General features: G+C 35.8%; 1 protein-coding gene across 3 annotated transcripts; it reads right to left on the reverse strand.

The window, feature by feature from the left end:
- Window positions 1-284: 284 nt before the first annotated feature.
- Window positions 285-21484, reverse strand: LOC117925084 (protein CHROMATIN REMODELING 4). 3 transcript variants are annotated; one of them, XM_034843939.1, is made up of 11 exons: window positions 21350-21484; window positions 19163-19505; window positions 18813-18914; window positions 16831-17622; window positions 14456-14563; window positions 11549-14317; window positions 9076-9230; window positions 7488-7602; window positions 3990-4072; window positions 2833-3484; window positions 285-2749 (listed from the first exon to the last, which is right to left on the reverse strand). In XM_034843939.1, exons 2-11 carry the CDS (start codon window positions 19379-19381, stop codon window positions 680-682), a joined length of 7065 nt encoding a protein of 2354 aa, XP_034699830.1. In that variant the 5' UTR covers window positions 19382-19505; window positions 21350-21484; the 3' UTR covers window positions 285-679. The 3 variants fall into 3 exon arrangements, with proteins under 3 accessions (XP_034699830.1, XP_034699813.1, XP_034699822.1); XM_034843922.1 differs by lacking the exon at window positions 21350-21484 and adding an exon at window positions 21120-21314; XM_034843931.1 differs by lacking the exon at window positions 21350-21484 and adding an exon at window positions 21120-21314 and having other exon boundaries at window positions 19163-19510.
- Window positions 21485-23890: the final 2406 nt, after the last annotated feature.

Consider the following 23890-nt stretch of genomic DNA (forward strand, 5'->3'; position numbering starts at 1 on the left):
TGGATTGAATCAGATTCAAATAGTGTTTCTTGGTTAAATTGGGCTTGAATTGTGGCTACAAAGTATAAACCCAACCCAAATAGCCCCAATTGCAACCTTAACAGCTAATTTTGTAGGTTGTACAAAGCACTGATAAAATGACTTGTGGATACACCAACAGAAAACCCCTTGGCCAGAGGCCCAGAACTGCTGAAATGTAAGTTTATTTGACATATACATGTAAAACAATTTATATAACAGTGGCCACTGCCAGTCCACGATGCATTTAAAGGAAACAGCTCAAGTAAACAAAAGAAAAAGGTGATCAAATATGTGTTGATCATATATATATATATATATATAGATCTGTCAAGAGTTTCCTGGGAGCTGAAATGGCACCATTCCAACCCTACATTGAGTAACAATGATGAATCTGTCTCCAGCAGGAAGAAAAGGAGGGGAAAAAGGCTCATAGAATGTGGGTGAGATGAAAAGGGAAGCAAATACCAAACAGGCAACATTATGTAGTTTCCTTTTCTCTTACAGAAAATTTACACAAGAGATGTCCTAAAATGATCCTATATTTTGCTACTTAAACACTTAAAATCATGTCTACAAAAATTTGAGCACATCCTAACTGGCCTGAAAGTTTAGTAGCATGTAAAAAAATGGCAAGCACTTCATCAATCTATTTCCAATATTATGGCTCTGGTTCATGGTCACTCACCCGATGATCAGAGACAGTCCCCTCTGATGATATTTCCTCCACATTTGGATGTTCAGCACGAGAAGGGTCCGACTGGGTTTTGCTGCTGGAATCCCCACTTTCAATCTGTTCTCTTCTCTCCTGGTTCAGTGGAGCGTGCACACTGAGGGTTGAGGTTTGCTTACCCTTCTGATTTCCAGATGCCCCTGTTGAGTCTGGAAATTCACCTCTGTCGATGAATTTTGGCAAAGGGAGCTTGCTGTCGAGGAAGCCTGAGCTTGGCATGCCAGGAACTGGAGGTATATGGGGGCCTGGGGCAACACAGGATGCTACCAACTGAAGCACTTCAGGAGAAGGGGACAAACCAGTGCTTTTCTTCTGGGGCTTTAAGAACGATGATGAGGATGATGGATTCATCATATTTAGGTTAAGAGGCGGCAGATTGAGGTTGGGTTCAATCCATGGAAGTCCTGAGGCTCCAGCAGTATTCTGTGGAAGCAGAGGAAATGGTGGGGCCAAAGGAACAGAGCTTGATGCAAAATTTTCACCATGGAGGCTGCTTTGAAAGTTCCGGCTGGTTCCAGCAACATCTCCTGAGAGCCGCCTGAGCACATGTGACCTGCGCTTCTTCTTTTTCAGGTTAAGTCGGGGATCCTTTGGCAGGGAGGGAGGTGGGCCTGGGGCCACAAATGGAGGAATTGTTGGCTTCTCTTCACCATATAACAAGCGAACTGATTGAGCAATTGCAGAGACTGTGGGAGGCAGCTCAGGATCTGGAGGTTTTGAAGGAGCACTTACAGCTTCCCGGAGCCAATGGGGTAGCTTATTCTTTGATGGACTACTTCCTTCTACTTCTTTCCCTTTTGAATTGGAAAGACTCAACCCTTTATTTGGATCAGGCATCAATCCAGAGCTTGTTGATTCACCAGCACCCATATTATTATGAGAATCGCGCAAAAGATTCAATGATCTATCCAGAAGACTAGGCAATTTTCCATACTTAGTTGCACCTAGTTCATCCTCCTTCTGCAACAGATCAAAGCTACTTGAGGAAGTCAAACCTAGAGATCCCAAGCTGCTGGTACCAAAAGAATTGAGCAGAAATGGCTGCTCCATGTGTATGTTTGAAGAAGTTCCTGGTCTATCAGAGGGTCCAGCTGAAGAATCTCTAACAAAATTTGTTGGGAATTTGTCAGAATTCCAATGTGGAATAGGTGAAAAATGGTCATTTTGCAAACCAAGTCGATGAGATGGATCAAAATGTGGTAAACCGGATGCAAGATCGCCAAAACCCAATTTCATGTCTGTTAGGTGGCTTTGAAATTTCATGGGTGCACCAAGTCTACTTCCATGTAACGCTCGCATCATCATTCCATCAGAGATGCTTGGAAACAATGAAGATTTATTACCTTTTGTAGATTTGCTCGATTTTGGCATTGGCAAAGCTGGTCCCTCTAAAATCTTGAGTTGTTCCTCCTCCCACCTTGCTGACAAATCATCTGCAGTTTTATACTTTGAAAATTTTAACCTTGGGTCTCTAAGCATAGCATCCCAATTACCCCGGCCATGCCTACGAACACCAATCCAGAGGAAATCAAGCTCATCTTCAGACCAGCCTTCTACTCTTGATTTCTTTTTAAACAAGTTCATTGATCCAGACCCAGTCCTCATCATTATGTTTTCAAGGACCTTCCTATGGTTTTCAGGAAAGGATGACAATGTGGCTGGCGTCTGGCCCAAGCCCAATGTGGGAGGTCCCTCCCTTTCTTGCTGATTATATCTAGGTGCATCTTGTGGAGGAAATTTAAATTTTGGTAACAATGGCATTGTAGAAAGGTCTTGCACAGAGTCATTTGCAGCTTCAACTCTGGTCCCCAAGGATAAGCTAGGTAAGAAGTCAGGATATGGATTGGGCATACTTCTAGCTGGGAGTGGGAATCGAGGCAGTAACTTTTCATCAAAAGGCAAGTTGGCCATTGCCATCTTTTCTGGGAAATCAGAGAAACCAGCACCTGATCTTTCTACATGATCAGAACCTTTTTCTTGTGGAGCAGCTGGAGGGGACTGCAAATAAAAATAAGCATTATGATAACGATAATTATGTGAACAGAAAGAGAGAGAGAGAAAGAGAGAGAGAGGGAGCATACCGGACCAAAGGGAGAACAATTATCTGGATTGTTATTCTTTCGCTGCAGCAGATCAGTTGATGCATCTAGCAGTCTTAGCTTGTCTGAGGCATTCTCATGGCCTTTTATATCCATCTCCATAGAAGTTCCGGAGCAAGGAGCTAAACAGAAGGGGAACTCTGGTCCAACCCCATGTCTGGTTTGTCTGCCATTGGATCTTGAAAAGTTCTTGTGCGATGATTCTAGTTGAGTAGCATTGGGAGCACATAGTCCCAGAACTGGTAACAAGTTGTTATTGGCCACCAAGTTAGGATAGCTTGTACCCTGATAATGGTGACTTGGTAGGAAGATGTCAGGAGACGGATGGCCAAGAGCTCTGGCCGAAAGATCCAAATGACTCTTGTGCCTTGATTGTCTGCCCAGCCTTACATTAGAGTCAGCCTTGCCCTTCATTGCATCCAATGGCTGACCAATTTTACCATCCTCCAAGTCAATTGCTGGAGCCTTTTCTCTCACAGGTTGAGCTAATCTTGTCACTTGCTCCCTGTCTTTGGCATTGATGGGAGGAAATGGCAAGAGTGGCTCAGTTACTGAAGGTTCCTCAACATTGCAAGATCTCTCTATTGCATTCCTCTGAGCCAGCCGTTCCTTTTGTCTAGCACGGAGCTTAGCACTGTACAAAGCAAAGAGATGGTAAATGGCAACATCCATGGTAAGGAAAAAAATCGGAAACCGAATTATTCTCAAATCATCGAGTATGGCCAATTTGATGACATAGAATCAAATGGTTTTTAAATTATTGTTGAATAAGAAAATGCTAGTCTCGCCTTCTTTACCACCTTCCTCCAGTCATCACTTGGCGTCTTAATAAGGTGGTAAAAGAAGAGATAAAAAAGGTGGGAAGAGTAGCAATGCTCTTTCCAATATCAAAAACTTTTGAACAACAAAAATATTTATTTTGCAAAACTCCTAAAAGATTCCACAATGAGACCTTGTCTGATGTGTTAACTTTGTGAAACGAGTTAAATCTTGACACTTCCATCCTTTTTATGATATATTCTATTAGTTTCTATATGCTAGAATTATTGCCACTGCAGAATAATTAAGAATCTTGAATCGCTGGTGGCTTCACTGGAAACAATTAACAGTATAAATTTGTGAAAAGAATCACGACTTACAATTTTGCTTTTAGAGCTCGCCCTGCTGGAGTATATTCTCGCTCTGGCTCTGGTTCAGGTTCTCGGTCCTCTTCACCACCACTCTGTTTTAATATATACACATGCCACCAATGAGCAAAGGAAATGCAAGTTAAACAAATGAAGCTAGTGACAAGGTTTTTTTTTTTGAGATACAAGAGAATGTATTAAAAATGCAACTAATGGATGAGAGTACACAGGAGGTATACAATGAGCATGAAGAGGCAAAACAAAAAAGAGGGAAAACAGGCAATTAAAGACATAGTGCTTTGATCTATGTCCACATGAATCCACAGAGATAGATTGTTAACTAAGAACACGTTTAATAAAACAGGCAATTAAGTAAGAGAACCGAAAGCTATAACTCAGAGTATGTTTAACTATTCTATAGCAAGATTAACTAAGAGTACGCTTGATAAAAGAGGCAATTATGTACTGAAAACTTTAGTATTGAATTAAAAATTTTGAAGGCAGATAGTGCTAACTTGGAGAGTAAAATTTATGGAAAACAGGCAGTCAAGTACCGATAACTTCAGTATTGAATTAAAAATTTGAAGGAAGGTAGTGCTGAATTCAAGAGTGAAATTTATGGGTATCATCAGAAGTTTAAGTATTGAATTGAATCCAAATGTTTGATCAGTAAAACAGTAGAAGTTTGAAAATAGTTTATTTCAGACATTTGTTAATACAACATTATTATAACTAGTAATTCCTATATACAACCATTTCATCATGTAAAACACATATGACATTTATCCAAATCTGATAATGTATTTGTACATTAACATGCATGACATTATGTTTAAAGAGAAGTGAAAATGTATGGTTTGATAGAAAGTATCCCACATTTTCTTTTTTGTATGGTTTTCATTTTCTTTTTTGGGGTAAAAATGTAACAATTTGATAGAAAGTAGACAAATTTACAATTAAAAATGAGATTCTAAAATCAAGAGCTATCCCACAGAGATACATCAGAATTAATGATGTTTTCCAATAAAACATGTTTTGAATTTCAAATTTATAGATATAGTATAAATGATTTATCATTATTACAACATATTAATTTTATTATTGATTACTACTCAAAAACAATATATTTTAAATAATAATTCGCATGAATTCCATACCTTTTGAGTAGTAATTATGCCTAATATGCCCAAGTAATACATTGTTGCCTTTGCAAGAGATACTAATGGTTTTGTGAAGTTTTGGAGATATTTCAAGGTGATTTTTGAAGCATTGAGTGACAAAAGCGAAATGGAATTGAGGAGGGCAAATAATGTGGATGATGAGGAAGAATCAATGCACTTGGACCAAGATTTGGAGCTGATTTGGAGGTGGTTGAGGTAGATTCAAAAGAAAGAAATGGAAGAAATGACAAAAAGGAGTTGAAATTTGTGCGGCAAGCCAAAGGGGAATTTCAAAGCTGATTTCGCATGATCATGCGAAAATTTTGCACAGTCAAGCAAAATGCTTCAGGAAGATGTAAATTGTTGCTGTTGCATTTTTTATTTCGCACAATCATGCAAAATTGCTTGATCTCATGCAAAATGGCCATTTTATAATTAAACTCCAGATTGTTTGATGAAGAAGCTTCCGGAATACCTCTTAGATGATGCCAAGTGTCTACTTGACCTTGGCCTATAAATAGAACTTGATTTTCTCATGAAAGAGCTTTTTGGACATTTCTAATTGTAGAATTTTCCAGATTTTCTCTCTTAATAGAATTCTCTATTTTCCTTCATTTTCTCACTAGCCAAACATGCCTTGTGAAACCAAATCTCCAAGCATGAGTGACTAAATCTCGTTTTTCTCGAAGGAAGGAGGATCTAGAGACAAGATCTATGGTGAATTAGAGAAATGAGCTTGAATTACACAGGTAATTTGATCCAATTGATTGATTAATTAAATTTTGGGGATTTTTCTCTTCAAATTGTCTTGGATGATTACTACAATGCAAACTAAGTAGATTTATTAAATTCTTAAAGCTAGATTTGATGAGATTGAATAGTTGCATTGTGTGAATCACTAGAAGATAATTTAAGATGAATTGAATATATGATTTGAATTGATCTCTTGGATTAAATGACCTAATTTGGCGAGAAATTAGACCTAGACTTAAAGTTAAATTAAAAATCGGTTTAAATGAAAATTTAGGTTTTCAATCTAACTTGATGAAAATTAGATCTCAACATCTATTCGCCATGGAAATTATTTTCTAGAAAATCCTAACTTCGAGAATTTCACTTAATCACAATCATTTCTTCTCCTCTCATTCAAGACTTAATTACCGAGAACAATTCATCCTAGTGGACGACACCTAAAAACCACTATACTATAATAGCTTGTATTAAAACCACTTTTTGATCGGGTACAAGCTACTCTAGAATAGTGAATTAGGTTATAAATTTTGTTTTGATCCAATAAATGACGAAAAATCAAACAATCAATTATAATATATTAATTTTAACATTATATATCGGAATGATATAGGGGTTTGGGTTCTTATATTGCCCATCAAAAAAAAAAAAAAAGGAGGTAAAAGTTAAAGTTAAAACCATAACTGATTACAAAAATCTTGGAAAAAACAAGCCCATGGAAGAGGCTCCACCTTTTTTTTTTTGGGGCAGTGAGATCTCTAATCTCTAAGAGAAAAGGAGAAAAAAATGAAAAAATTTAAAGTGTTTCTCTGGAATCAAAATAGGAAAGAAGACAATAGCATAGAACAAGTTTCTTTATAGTGAAATCTATTGCAGGAATGATTGAATATTAAAAAGAAATTGATTTGAACAATATGGTAAAGAGGAATTTAAGTCACAAAAATTTAGAACCACTTAATTTTTATTTATAGGCAAATGGAGAAACATATTTATAGGTGTGTGCAACTCATGTATACAGGAAGTATACAGAAAGCACCAACAGAAGAACCAGAAAAAGAAAAAAAAAAGGGGGGGGGGGGGAGCAAATTTCCAACCATAACTAGGACCTTTAACAAAATCAACCAGAGAACAAAGCTCCAACCCAAAGACAATTTGAACCACTTATAGTATTTAGTCAGGAATCTCTTATTTAACATATTAAGAAGGTTTTAAGCAGAATCCAGTAATAAGTGATAACTTGTTTTTGCTATGAAACAAGCTAAATAGGTAGGATAATTTATTTTTTTTCATCTTTCAATGAATCACTATTTTTTTTTTTAAATCAAACAAAACAAAAGAAAGTGAACTTATCCAAGAGAATCTCCCTTGTCCCAACTTCATTAGCAATACAAAAAGACCATATACAAATACACCTTTACTAAGAAGCATTAATTCCCAAAGACAAACAGAACCCCAACATACGGAAGTTTGGCATCTGTCAACAATTTAGAATAATGGTGCATCATACGTTGATTCGGAAAAAAAAAAAAAAAAAAAAGTCATAAAATACTATATCCTTGGAAAAGTAATCTGCTTGCATGAAGAAAGCAAATAATATTACCTCACTCAATGTTTCACTTGGGTGTGGAGCATATGCCTCTCTATAAGAAACAGCTTTTCTCTGTCGCTTCCCCCGACCAAGAGCAGCTTCCTCCTCACTTTGATATTTCTCCCATCTAACCCAATTAAACATACATTACACTTTGATATCCACCATTAACAAACTTCCATTTTTCTAATGCAGGTATTCTAGGAATATCAAAACATAAATTATTCTTTGGCATCTTTTATGTCTATCCTCTCCTATCTAGCCTTGTTAGATTTCTCGTAAATCATTAATGAATACAATGTTTTGAATTTGGGCAAAGATTTGCTCTATGAAATTCATATGTCAATTTAAAGGAGAAGAAGCAGTTTATTGTGTAAGAGAGGAAGTGGTTAGAGGAAGTTGTGGCGAGACAACTTTGATATGTTTACTTCTTAGTGTTATGTGTATATGTCACTCAGCTGCCAAATGCAAGCTTTTAATTAGGTGATATCTTGAAGTCTTGATTTTTCATATTACTGTGTGTTGATATCTGAAAGTTTTCATACTGTCATCATACATAATGGAAACTGAATATGGCTAGATTTAGTAAATAACAATAAATTCATTTTAATTAATTTAACAATTAGGACCCATCATATAAAACATCTTTATTCTTTCTTTTGCAATGATTTGGTGATATTAGATACAAGATATTACAAAGTCAAGGATTTCAATCTTCATAGGATGATAGGCTGTAGAGATGCTTGGAGATCTGATCATTGTCATTTGGATCATTGATTTGTCAAGGGCCATGCTTTTCTCCTTCAGTAGGGATCCTATCTTGGTAAATTAGGATGCTACTGGTCCCACCAAGAGGACTCCTATAGAGTTTGTGAAGACTATTCCCCCCTCATTTAAGGTTTCTAGGTTGCCGTTGAGTTTTTTCCATTCATTTTTTTTATGCAGTAGAATGGGCCTCTTATACTTCATACTACTTTCTTCAAAGGATCCCTCATCATTCTTTATACCTCCTTCGAATAAATAGCTTATGTTTCTTACAAAATAGATAATAAGAAAAATCATATGAGAAACATGCTAGTGATAGTAAAGAAAATGGCTAATTTAACACAAAATGAGGATCGACTTTCTCAAATTTTAATAAGCATATACAATTGCAAATTAGAAGGAAAAAACAATAAAAATTTCACCAATTTTACAGTGTTTACGAACATTTCATTGATTTAGAACCCTATTGTACATTTCCTGAATCCAACCTTGTTACCATGTCAAGCCACTATATCAGTTTCAATCATTTCTTGAATTTTCAATAATGAATTTTTAGAGACACAGTGAATTTCATTTCTGTACACACAATAACCCCACACATTTAGTTCCATTTTCTAATATGACCAAAACATAACCAAGTCCTAATATAAAGTTTCATCAAATTTAAAGAGTAACTTTTCTACTCAAGCTTCTTTCTTTTGGATATTTCTAATATCTTAATAACATCAGTAATCCTGAAATGAATGTTGGAATATATCACACAAGCAGGCATATTGGTGATACAGTAATGCATTGAAGCAGTGAAAGAGAGTAACCACAAGGACCAATTTCTTACCTTATACGCAGAAGTTTGTCCCATTCATTTTCTTCAGTACCAACCAAATTATCCTCTTTTCTTTCAGAATTTTGTGCTGAAACATCATCAGTGACAACAGGAGGTGATTCTGTTCCACCCTGTTCATCTGTTGGCTCATCATTCCATTCCAGTGACTGATCAGAGAGATGAGGGATGGGAAACATTTCATGCATGAAAGAAAAACAGAGGATATTAGTTTCGTTATAATGCTTGTTAAAGTCATTAATGATATATAGATGCATGACAAAAAAAAAAAAAAAAGTCTGGATGGATTTGCATGAAGCATAAGGCAAATGAAAAGCTATGCATGCAAAGCTTGTTCAAGGGGGAGGAGGAAGATTGAAGAAAACGCAAGAAAAACTCAAAGCTAAAAATCCTATAAGTTGTATATCTATGTAAATCAGTAATAAAGGTTTATCATAGAGAAGCTCAGATGCAACCAAAACAACTTTCTACATCAAGAGAAAAAGAAAATACAGGAAAAAGAAAACACAAGTATAAGCTGATATATTTACAATGTTTAAGCGTTTGGACAGTCTAAAGAATACCTTTTAGGAGAATTATATTTTAGTGCACTTGCAATACATTACAACAGTTTGAGACTGTTAAAAGCTCAAGTTGAGTTGGGTTGAAAAATAATAGCCTCCAACTTAACATTTTCATTGAGTTGAGTTGGGTTTGACATTATTAAGAAACAATGTCAAATTAACAATAAAAAAGTATGAGGGCTCATTCTATGTTGATTTAGTCCAGAAGCCTGAACTCAAACCACCTACAATGGGTTTCAACCCAGTCAATGACTCAACTAGATTGTCTACATGATGACCTGAGGGGTACATGAGGGTATGATCAAGTTTTTTGCAAGACTTCAATAAAAACTAGAAAGTATTTTTATACGTTCCCATAATTTCATTTAATTCTGAGCTAATCTGTCAGATAGCTCATTCCTATATATCAGAAGAAACGTAAAAAAAAACAGAAGTAAAAAAATTGTGTATAAAAGATGCCAAGGTAGAAAGAATCCTCCAGTACAAGGATGTTATCTAGAATAACCAAAAAAGTATTTGCCTATAATCAAATAACAACAGGCAAGGACTTCTCTTCTTAGGGTTTATGGAGGAGAAGGTGCAATTAGGGTTGTTTATGGATGGAATAAGGATTTAATTTTAGAAGGTGTATGCACTGGAATTAAAGGAAAAGGTTCAATAAATTTTCTGGACAGCAAAGAAATTGTAGGTTTTTTGGGTTCAGGATGGTGGAATTAAAATTTTTAGAGTGAATCTTGAAGTCTCAATAAAGCATCTTAGGAGTTTCACCTAGAAGAGAAATTAATGTGGTCTCACCATTAAAAGAATGCATACTTTGCATAACTAAATGATTAAATTGTTGCTACAAACCTTGCTTATATAGAAGCATAGTTACAAAGCGTTTGTTCGACAACTATTTTCGAGAACTTTTTTTTGTTCTCTAGAACAACAAAACAGGAAAATAAGTTTGAAAACCAAAAATTGTTTCCTATTTTCTGTTCTTAAAAATAAAAAACAGTGTATTTTTAGAGAACATCTTTTAGTTATTTTCACTTGTTTTATGAGGACTTTAAAAAAATAATAATAATTATACAAACAAGTAGAATGATTATAAAAATGAAACAATAGGTATAAAAATTATTTTTAAAACAGATTAAAAACATTTCAAGTTTCTAAACACACTTACATCATAGAAGAACAATCTTCAAAAACTGTTTTCAGAATTGTTTTCAAAACAGTTACCAAACAAAGCCAAAATCCCTCAAACTATAAAAAATTAGTCTCAAAAAAATAAACTTTTACCTAAATAAAAAGTTTCTAAGGTAAAACTCAAGCTTAAAAAGAGAAAACCAAATAAGAACCTTTTATAGGTTTACCTATATTGAAACAAAGATTTTCCTTGAGGCCTAGTTGCCAAATCCTACTACTAAAAATTAGAAACTTTAGCTAAAACAAGTAAAAACTTGCTAATATCTAAATAAGGCCAAACTAAATCCAAAAAAGGAACAAAAAACTGACAAAACATTGACAATCTGTTAAGTTACCAAAATAACTATGAAAATATTTCAGATTCTCTATATTTGAGGGAGCTAGACAAGAGGCACATTCACAAAATTGACTTATTGATGTCTCCTTGTAGATTAATCATTAGCAAAAGCCAAATTTCTTCACCTAGCATGCATATGCAGGTTAAAATTGACAGTAAAATTTACTGACTTAAGCTGCCACACTTAATTCAGTCACATTAGCATAAATTTTAGAAATTACAATTAATAAACTCTCTAACAAAAATGATGCAAAGAAAAAAGGAATTTCAAGGTTTTTTTCACAACAGAGACATCAAACATAGATTTCACACATTTTCAGCTAATATAGTCGAATATCAAAATTGATTGCACATAAATGACATAAATCTTATACTTCACCTTTACAGAGCCTAGCATGTCATTCTCCAGATCAGCCTCAGCAGGCGATGAAGACTGTAGGTTTGTACGGTCAAGCAATTTCATAATTGCATTTTCATCCCATACAATCTTGGTGCTTCCATCTGTACATTTATCCTTGTAGACATCCCCCAGGCCACCAGCCTTTCTCTTACTTTTATGTTCTACGTCTGGAATTACATCATCTTTGTTGCAAGAATTTTCACCTGCATCTTTCCCAGTTACACTGGAAGAATCATTAAAAAGTTCTTCTGTTCCCCACCTTAGGATGTCCTCAACTTCCTTCTGAGATCCAGATTTGTTCACAAAAAGTTGATCAAGCATCAGTTTCTTCTTTGCAAGCTGCAAAATACGCTCTTCAACACTAGCACGAACAACAAGCCTGTACACCAAAAGTCTATTTGATTGTCCAATTCGATGTGCCCGGTTCATTGCTTGGATGTCAGCGTGTGGGTTGAAATCAGAGTCATAAATAATGACAGTGTCAGCAGTTGCCAAATTGATCCCAAGTCCACAAGAGCGTGTTGACAAAAGGAAGACAAACCGAGTTTTATCTTGGTTAAAACGTGCAATGGCAGCTTGACGATCACCCACAGAAACAGAACCATCCACCCTCTCGAATGTTCTGGGCCCAAATTCAGTAGTCAAATAATCCTCAAGGATATCAAGAAGTTTTGTCATTTGTGAAAATATAAGGACTCTATGGCCTTCCTTATATAACACCTTAAGCATGGAATGCAGCAGAGTCAGCTTGGCTGAAGCTTTTATCCGCATTTCATGAAGGAATTCTCCGGACCCAGAATCAGGCTCAGTACCAGGTATGAGATATGGATGATTGCAAACCTTTCTTAACTGCATCACAATATTGAGCATTGATTGCTGGGCAACCCCTTTTCCCATGTTCCGTAAAAGCTGATAGTTCTTTGTTAACATTGCACGGTAGTATTCAGCTTGGATGGACGACAACTCAACTGGGACCATTCGTTCAGTCTTAGGAGGAATATTTTGCATGGCATCCTTTTTAAGTCTGCGAAGCATATGAGGAGCAACAAGTTTCTTCAATTCCTCTACTTTTTCCGCAGTTGTAAGATCGTTAAACTTCTCCTCAAAAGAAGATAGGGAAGGGAATGTAGCCGGCTGCAAGAAATTTAACAAATTATACATCTCACCAATGTTGTTCTGAAGAGGTGTACCAGTCAACAGTACTCGATGTTGGAAAGAAAATGAATTGAGCAGGCTGAAAAGTTTACTTCCTGAGTTCTTTAGACGGTGCCCCTCATCAACCACAAGAACTTCCCAAGGAACACCACGCAGATGAGAGGAATCCGCAAGAACCATTTCATATGTAGTTAAAAGAACATTAAATTTATAGGAAGCCGTTTTCTTATTTGACCCATTTGGATCAGTGCCATGCCATTCATGCTGGCGAATTATGGCTCTTGCTTTTGCACACCCATGATACTCCACAACATTTAAATTAGGAGCCCATAATGAAAACTCAGCAAGCCAGTTGGGCATGGTGGAAAGAGGAACCAAAACTAAACAAGGCAATGTGGCTTTAAACTCGAAATATAATGATGAAAGAAAAGCACAAGCAGACACTGTTTTTCCAAGCCCCATTTCATCAGCAAGTATCACATTCTTGGATTTGTGCCAGCATTTACGTAGCCAATTCAGAGCTTCCAGCTGATGGGGAAATAATGAACCGCCTTTTAGCTCCTTGGGTTGCTCTGCAAGAGTAACTATGTCGCTCTGATGACCATCACCCTTCCCCCTGGGCAAGTCATCCTTAGCAGCATCTTTTTCCAACGTTTCCTTTTCAAATTGATTATATGCATCAATCAGATGAGAAGATTTTTCAACCACTGGTTCATCTAGTCTTTCCCAAGTGCATTCATCGTAAGGGAGACCATTCCATTTGACAAAAGCTTCAGTTGTACCATCTTTTGAAGCACGGAGAGCAATCACCCGTTGAGGCTGCTTCCACTGTTCCTCACAGATATTTATCACTGCCATTCCATACTTTGCCTTGTAATTCTCAAGTTTTCTCTTTGCCAGAAGTTTCAGCTGGGATTCAGAAATCCAACTGTTATGAATATGAGACTTTCCCACCCACTTAACTAAAAATTCATATGAGACCATCTCTCCATCAAAAGATGCAGATTCAGCCAAGGTAGCATCCTGAACAGTATTTTCTGCACCACCACCCATTTTCATTTCAGTATCTGCATCTGTGTTCTTGTTTTCATGAGAGACAGGTGTCTCACAAATTTTTGGGCTTTCATCATTCTCATGACTTCTTAAAGTAACATTGGTGCTATCTTCTATCACCATCTTTTCGGTTGGTTGTTTCCTCAAATTTTCGGTAGTTACAGCAGATTGATCTTGATCTTTACCATCAATGGCTGTAGAACTCTTGGCACATCTCCTTTCTGTATTCATGGCATTCCCTTCTCTACATTCTTTGGTAGCAGACCTTCTGTATACATTTATTTTATCAACTCTGACATCATTTTTAATGTTTTTCTCCCCCTCAGAACAGTTGGTCATGCCCTGACAACCCTCGTGAAGTTTTTCAGCAGTTTCTCCATCTAAATCTACATCACCACTAAGAATTTCCTCGGGTGACCTGTTTTGATTTTCTGGAATTAGTACATTATCAGATGGCAGGTCAGTCGGGACCGTCACAGAGATGTGACATGAAGAGTTTGTATTATCACCTTGGACTCGACATCCCAGAACCCGATCAACCTATGATGAGAATGAAAATGAAAGAACATGAATCAATTCTATTGTGGCAAACCAGAACAACTCAGCAGAGAGCACATTGAGACAAAATAGCATTGAAACAAGTAATTCCACAGGTTATAATCTAAAGAGTTCATTTACCTGTTGAAGTTCACCAGTAACATTTTCTTCACATGTCACTGTTTCATCCATGTTACCCCCTGCTTCAACAACATCATGTGATGGGTTTGTTCCTTCCACAGGAAGCTTCTGCATCATAGGAAATAAAGACACTAATATAGCAGTAATAAAAGCAACAACAACAATAGTAAGAAGAAAAAAGAAGAAAATGATGACAATGTCGATGATAGTTACCATGATAATATGTATGAACACAAAAATGAAACCGAAAAGAAATTACATATTTCACATCTATGCACATAAATAGGTAATGGAATCAGACAACAGAGACAGATTTATTGCACTGAGGTGACCAGCATAATACAACAGCAACATATAAAAGGACTAGTGAAATGGTAACAAGAGACAGTCTTATATATACTTTCAGATAATGGTCATTGAGCAGTGTAGGTTTTCATATGCCAGAAATAGCAGGCATATGCCATCAGAAAGAAAACAATACAAGGAAAATTAAATTTGGGAGAAAAAGAAATTGGCGTCTCAATGGTTCCAAACTTCTTTTTGATAAGTAAAAGGGGAAATATTATAAATAAACAATGATGATATACATCAAGGCATACAGAACATATACCGATGGTACCCAAAGGCACAACCTTTAAGAGAGAGGACAATCAAAAAACAACCACTCCCTCCCTCACCAAGAACCTACCCAATCTACAAAAATCAATAAGAGATAGTGAAAGGCAGAACCAAAGAGAGTAGTGAGGGGAGAGGAGTTCAACCTGACTCAAGGCCTAGTAGATCTATTCCTGCTACCTTAGTAGCAGCTACCCAGTGGAAGCCTACTTCCCTGTACATGCTACCCCAAAACCAAAGATTACTAAGGAATGATTAATGTTTCCACACTTACCATACAAAGATCAACTCTTTACAAAACATTAAATAAGGATCTTTACTTACCATTTGATGGTTCAAAGTTAGGTTTTGTTTTGTTTTGTTTCTTTTTTTTAAGCAAAGGAAGAATATATTAAAAGGCACCAAAGGGAATCTGACTTGAGGACATGCAGAGGAGGCGATCGGATGGGGTGTTCATATTTTATTGATAGGTAAAAACACAAATTTATATATATATATATATAGAGAGAGACAGAGAGAGAGAAGAGCGTCCAAAGAACAACCCAAAACATATAGGGAGTATACAATAGGCGCCTAAAGGGTGGGATAGGGTGTTCATGAGGAGAGCAAAAGCAACAAGCAGAACACCCAAGCCTGAGAACCATCCACATGGTTGATCAGAGCATCTTGTATTTGAAGTAGGATAGACATGACCATTCTATACTTACTTTAATAGGCAATAGTTTTCAAGAGTTCATACATACAAAGATCCTAATAATAATTATCTAATAAAGCCAATATATGCCCTTAATAAAAATAATCTTCCTCCATTCTAATATAACTAGCCAACCAGTACATATAATTCAAAGAAAAGGCCTCACAACATGAAGTGCATGAAAGGTGAAGGGACCCAAAAACATAGGCTTCAAACCATCCAGCATCCCACCTAGGAAACATCCGCCACCAAGAATATACTTGATGAGGATGACAACATCGATAAACTTTCTGAAATTCATTTGGGCCACTACCATGTGAGAGCTGTAAGTTTTTACCACCTACAAGTGTATGTAGGGAACCTAAGAAACATAGGATTCAAACTATCCAATGCTCCAAGTTCGCTCAGCCAAAAAGGTAAACTTGATGAGTATGATAACAACAATCAACTGTTCAAAATCTTTTTTGGACCTCTAGCATATGACACTTCAAAGTTTTTACTGCATATGAGTGTATGCAGTGAACCTGAGGAAAATCAGGTTCAAACTTTCTGACGTCCCACCCAGCAATTAAGAATAAACTTGATGAGCATAAAAAACACTGATCAACAATCTGCAATTCTTTCAGGGCCTTTGGCATGTGAGATCTCCTAAATTTTTCCTGTAAATATGTGTATGGAGGTGCATTTGCTAAAACAAAATACTGAATTATGTGCATAATGTGAGGCACCTGTATCTCTCAGAATATTTTCTTTGTTTTATTATTTGAAAAATAATCCAGATTCACAAAATCAGTGCACCATATAAGTCTAATCCAGATTTGCCTCTGTACTAAACATGCAAGGTAAAATTTGGATTAAAAGAAAATGCAAAATGAAAGAAAGAAAACAGTAATTTGAAAACAAGTCCAGACTTTCAAAAATGGTGAACTACATAAGTGTCATTCGCAATTTCTCCAAGCTAAACAAGCTCAAAAAAAAAAAAAAAATGAAAGAAAGAAACAACAGAAAGGAGCAGCATATAATTGGGGTGGGGGAGGAGGAGATAGATAGAGAGAGAGAGAGAGACCTCATCTTTTTTCTGGACATCTGAGCTCTTGATTCCAACATCCTCCTTTGATAGACCTGCAGAAACACCCTTATCCACAGTTCTACGCTTTCGATGTGATCTACTAGTCTCAGGGCTCATAGAATTTGCTTTGGATCCACTTTTTTTAGAAGTATTAGCAGCATGTTTTCCTTTATCAGTCCTAGACTTCTTTTGACTGTCATCACTATTAACTTTATGCTTTCTTTTTCTGGCTTTGCGGGTGGCAGCATCCATTGCGTGAATAAGTTTGTTTCCAGAAGTTCCATTATCACATGATAAATCAGGCTTCCTTCCAGAAGCTTCATCATTTGGCTCCAAAGCGGTATCCCTAGATAAAGGCAAGACTTCCTTAGCTGCAGAGTTTGACTTCCTATCGGTGGGTGTGCCTGTTGGAGACAAATCAGGTTTCTTTTCATTATCAACAAACACAGATGATGAACTACCCTCTATAGAACCACCAACAGATGGATGACTTGGCTTGGGGCTTGAGGATACATCTATTTGGGATGAATCAAGTTTCTTTTCAATGGAACAGACTTTGCGAGATATTGCAGATTTCGCTTTCACTGCAGATCTTTTCTTTCCAAGAATGGAGCTTCCAAAAATCCTTGATACCTTTTCAGTACCCGATGACTTGATTTCACTTTTAGATTTTGCAGAGACAATCTTTGTCCTTGCTCGTTTTGAGATGGAATCTAGATGGCTCATGGGCTCAAGCGAATCACTTTTCTGACAGCATTTTGGGCATTGCCACTTTCCATTCGGAATGCGCTTCAGTTGATAAATTAAAATATAAAGAAAAAAAAGAACATGTAAGTATCAAATACTGCAATATTTAACTAAAAAGGCAAGGTCTTATCCAGATTGACTTTTTAGTGATCAAAACATCTTCTTGAAGACCAGTAAGAACTTTTTTATTGATGTTTAACTATTGGTAATTAATTGCTTGAAGCTCTAAAAAGAGTTTAATGCGGAAGCAAGGATGAAGTAACTTCACATGGAAACCCTTTTTATCTCGACAAGCAATATTTACAATACAAAGCATATCCTTTTAGCACTCTTACTTCTTTTTTAGTTGGTGGAATAGATTTAGGATCTGTATCTGGTGAGGATTACATAACATATGGTGTTTACAATACATGATGGCCAATTCTAGTGTGGTTAGTAGCAAGTGAAGTTATAACTGATACCATCACGTATAATACTTTAAATTTTTTTAAACTTAAAAATAAGAATTGAAAAAATTGAATAAGATCAAAAATCATGGACAAGACAGATGTACAATCCAACTACACATATTTTAAGGTAATTGATTTGAATGAGATAGGAACAATCAGAATTCATTTCTTTTCGGCAATGCCTATTATACCCTCTTCAAATACTACTAATCCACCCACCATTATTTCATCAAGATCATGAATACAAGCAATGCCATCACTATTTCTATTCATATCTTTTGCAGCAATTAATTCACTTCTTATATCTCATTATTAATTTATGTTTGTGTATAAATCATATTTTAGGACATAATTGGTTTTTTGTATAAATCATATTTTAGGACATAATTTACAATACTTAATTTATTGTTATTGATATTTTTGCACTTAATAATGGGAGATGGATGTTGCATTTTAATTTATTAGATGAATATTTTTCAAGTGTGGAAAGAAGTTTGGATCTTTTACATTTCCAAGTAGGCTAGGAATTCTCTTTTCAAGTAGATAAAATAATCATTTCAAGGTTATAAGAGATTCAAGAAATGTTTCTCCAAACACACAAAAAAGGCTCTTGCAGAATTAAAAGCTCTTTTGAAATACAATTCACAAAAGCTAACCCATCAGCTAACTAGAAATCATAGTTTATGGTTCTGCTTCTACTTGTGCTAAAAGCAGAAGCAAAAAGTTATATCAAATGAGGTCTAAAGGGGTCATGAACACATTAGGGAGGAAAAATGAACATACCTTAAGAGGTGGATTGAGACACTGGAGATGATAGGTTCGAGGACAGCTGTCACAACACAGCAAATTTCCACCAAGATCACAGATCACGCATTCAAAGTAGTACTGGAAAATGAAATAATTAAGAAGATCACAAGTCAGGAATAGTTAAAACATGCTAATCACAGTCAATATTGCAGTAATAACAACACAGGCAGAAGAATCTGTAAAGGGAACTTGAATGGAACAACCATATACAGTTTTGTAGCCAAAGTCCAGATCAGCACAATGTTCAGCATGCTAGTTCAAGAAACGGCACAGCCAAATATCCAACAGAAATAAATTAGAAATGCTAACTGGGAAAAACAACTCACCCCATCATTTCCTTTCTTTTTCAATGCGGATCGATCAGAACTTGCTTCACCTTTCAGCCGACGCTTAGCTGAAGAAGTATTTCCTGTAGATTCTGAGGCTATAGAAGTGCCTTCCTTACCATTAGATAGATCAGGTCCACACGGAAGTTTTCTACGTTTGCGCTTCAGGACCCAGTTTCTGTTGATCATTTTGCTAGTCATTGAACCATTTTCCTTCATCTTTGGATTCTAGGTTTTACATTTATGACTAAAAAAGATGGAATCATATCATTAATCAACAAAGAAGCTCCACCATCAAAGCTTCAGGACAGCTGTCTAGCCACTGCAAAGCATCAAAGCCCTTCTGCACTTCAACATTATTAAATATATTAAAAATATGATCAATAATGGAAATATCAACATTCAAAAATACTATAAGATGACATGATCACATCATAAAGAGTCAGCAAGTTCAACAAGAGAAAACATGGGAATGAGTATAGTATCAATATATAAGGAACTTCAAAATTCTACATTTAGATAAGTAGCACAGAAATTTGTAATGACTCCAAATGCTCGCAAGGAAAACATATAAACATGGGTTAAGCAAGTTTCTGAAGGAGAACAAATAAAGAGGATGGCCAATGCATGTATCAAATTTTGATAAAATAGAACATCATAGTTGCTTTAGCCATTCCATCAGGAGAAATATTTACCCAATCCATCTAAAATTGTCAATTCCCCACTTCAAAGCAATTATACTACATCAATAAGCTTCAATAATTGCTGTACTTGAGCAAACAAGAGAAAATCTTCTGACAACTTTCAGAGAAGTCTTGACTTGTACACCAGAAATTCCAGCAGTCCAATAAGTTACAAGTGCTTGAACCTTGATCTAACTCATTATCCATCTTTCTAGCATTCAAGAGACTGACATTGTCTTTCAAATGTACTCTTTCCACTATGGATCACCAAGCAGAACACCAAGTAGCTTTGAATCAATATTGAAGGGAAGGGATGATGGAAAGAGTACTCAAGTCATATTTTTTCAATTATCACTAGTCAAAGTAATTTTGACTAAAGCATCAAAGCACACCTAGAGGACTGAATGCCAATTGAAATATGGCAGCAATTAGAACAGTTCATGACAAGTAAACAAAATCAGGAAACACAAGACATTTTGCTTCCAATTGATCATAAGATGGTAGACAGTTAGTTGTCAGGGAAAAGAAGTACTTCACCTAAATGCAACAAAAGCATATCAATTTTTAGCTTCTTATCCTGATCCAACCGCAATCAAGCACAAAACTTGCAGTTTATTCTACTTTTTCAGTTTCTATTTTACTGTATAACGACAAAAATAATGGAAAAAACTATCCAATTTCAACACCAAGATATACATTCATGTCAACTTCAACTCCATCAATCAAACACACAAAGTTTTTCAATAAATCACTAATGCCCGAGTTCAAATTTGCTAAGAATACCGTAAGATTTGCAATCATTCACCACATTTCTACATACCCAGTTCAAAACAGCATTCTAAAACAGATACAAACTATACAACGACCAGAATCCAACAATTGGACCAAGACACGGGTGCCCCATCCAACAATCCTGTAAACCTTCCATTCCCAAACAATTAGTTATCAAATGTGTAAAATCCTCCACAAAAGAGAAATCAGCAAAGAGTTCAGCAATCAAAAACACATTGAACTCAAAAACAAAACCCAAAACCTCATTTCACTAACGACTCATCGCACAAACCACTCCAAAACCCAATTGCAAAACCACTCAAAAAAGATCAAATCTTTCACGGATAATTAAAAACAACACCACCATATCATCCACACTGGCACCACAATGAAGACCAAAGCACACATGAATCAGCTCCAATTAAGAAAACAGGAAATACCCACCAACGAATAAGTACAAAAATCAAGAAAGAAACAGTAACCAAACGGATTAACGAGCTTACCAATCTTATTGAAGAATCAAAACGCGAAAAGGAGTTCAATACATGGAGATAGAGACTCTAGGGGGAGAGAGAGCATTAGATTGAGCGATTAGGGCATAGAATGAAGCATGGGGATATACGATGAGAGAGAGAAAGAGGGAGACAAATGAATAAATAGAGAGAGAAAGAGATACAAATAGAAAGAGAGAGAGTTTTAGAGAGAGAATTTTGTAGAGAGAGAGAAAGCATACGATACGGATTCGCCGGGGTCATAGGACGGGGTTAGTCTGACATGGCAGGAGGGGTTGTGTTGTTGTTGTGGGAGCTTCAGCAAACAAAAACCACCCAACCACTCCCATTTCGCCACGTGGCTTTTTCAGCACCCTCCTCCCTGCCCTCCTCCCACCACTCTCTCTCCTCTCCTCCTCCCCCAACACCATGTTCTCTCTTTTCCTTTTTCTCTTCATTCTCTCCTCTCACTCCTCCCTAAGCCCCTTTTGGCCAGAAAGAGATGGATAGCTACTTCCCTTTCCCTTCTCCTAATACTCGCCGCCATCAATTTGCTTCCTGGGTTTTTTTATGGGGTTTTTGTGCTTTTCTCATTTGCAGCCTTTTTCTTTTCTTTTCTTTTTTCTTTTTCCTTTTTATTTTCCCTCCGGTTAAATCCTAGGGAAAATTTTGTTTACATCCAACATCCATTTTAGACCCTTCTTTGTTGCATGTAACATATGGTTTGATTATATTTTATCATGCAAAATATCAACTTGTTGCATGTAATATAGGGTTTGATTATATTTTATCAAATCTAATGCATCAATTAAACAAGTAATTATTAACTTCAACACATTTACATAACATAAGTTATCATTATTGTCGCACATTTTATTATAATTGTAATTATAATAAAATAATCCTCGTGAATGGTAAGTCAAGTTATCATTACCATCGTAAATTTAATGTATCATTATCATCGTATATAACATTTAAATAAAAATTAATTACGTTTTATTATTATCGTAACATAACAATTGCAATAAGTGTTTGTCATTGAGATCTAATACTTGTTAGATAAGTAAGTAATGGATTGTTCTATTTATATAACTCGAGTTATTAATTGTTTTTCTCCTTTATATTTAATTGATAGCTAATTACTTCTTGTTGTTATTATGATATAATATTTTTGTAAGGGTTTGTTATTGAAATTTTCAGTGATTAAATGGGTAAATATTGACTTGACTTGTTTATAACACTTTGATTATTATTAATATTATTATTATTACTTTAATATTTATATGGTGGTCATATAACACTTTTAGCTGACTTATTCATGTGGATGGTTGTATACTTGCATAGTACTTCTATTGGTTCATTATTCTTTTCATTGATATCAATCTTCTCACTGTTTCAATCATTTGTATCATTGAGTATTTGTGAAGTCCATGACCGTGGAACTTTTTTATTTGTTGCATTGTACATGCTAGAGGCATAAGGATTTGATCATTAGAACTATTCAATGGTCTTCTTTCATTTCTTTCACTCTATTACCCTAACCTACATTATGTCTCGGGTCTTGAGACCATCCTAAGGTCATGACATCAATATTGTATTTAATAGCTTACCCGTGGGTGATACTTGAGATTGGTTCGAGATCACTTAGATAATGACAGATTAGGAGCTATGAGATGACCCTACACCAGGGCATAGCCCTATCATCAGTGATGGATTTTTTTGAGATGATGATTTACATTGAGGCATAACCACTTCACATAACTTGTATTAGGGCATGGGCAATTCATTATTTTTTCATAGAGTATGATGGATTAGAAATTATGAGACAACCCTATACTAGGACACAACTCTCTCATTAGTGATTGATTTTTGAAATGACGTTTTATATTGGAGCATAGCCACTTTAAAGACCTTATATTAAGACATAGTCAACTTAGTCATTCTCATGGAGCATGTGGATTAGGAGTTATTGAGATTACATTGAGATATATCCATTTTAGGACCCGAGAGTAGAGTTTGAACTTTATTTGATGGTGCATACCAAGTCATGGTCGCTTTCCTTGATACCTTACATTGGAGCATAGCCCACTCACTGATGATTGATTTAACGATAACAACTTACAATGGGGCATAGCCAAATTTTTTTGGAAGTGGTCGAATTTATTCTTTACATAGGAGAATGACAAGTGATGTGAGGATTATTAGACTATTTCGCATTTTCACTCATGTATACTGAGGCATAACAATTCTTTGGAGGTAATCAAATATTCCTTTCACATTAGAGTATGAGAAATGATTGGGAAACATTTATTTGATATAATTATACTAGGGTATAGCCATTTGAGAGAGTATTCATATCAAGGCATAGTCGCTGCGTTGGATTTTTGACATTGGGATCTAGCACAATCGTTTCATCTTAGATACCCACTTACATTAATTGTATACCCATATATTCTACCTTCAATACCTTCGCACTTATATCTATTCTATTGGAGCGTGACTGATATTTTGTTTTCAGCCTATCCATTTCATTATCACACATGACATTATATCACTCTCCTGATAAGGGGAGGATGTAAGCCAATCTTGAGGTTTCTAGTTGAGTTTTCATGTGCCTTTTGGATATTGGGTTCAACATCTTACATGATGATAAGACTTGATAGATTGTTGATATATTTGCAATTATGCTTTCATTTTGATAGTTGATATGTCGTGTTTAGACTTGCTTGCTTTTGGACTCAAAGCTTTGGCAAACTTTGTTTTTATCCATCATTTGACTTTGT

The sequence above is a fragment of the Vitis riparia genome, chromosome 1 (assembly GCF_004353265.1).
Source record: "Vitis riparia cultivar Riparia Gloire de Montpellier isolate 1030 chromosome 1, EGFV_Vit.rip_1.0, whole genome shotgun sequence".
Lineage (NCBI taxonomy): Eukaryota > Viridiplantae > Streptophyta > Magnoliopsida > Vitales > Vitaceae > Vitis > Vitis riparia.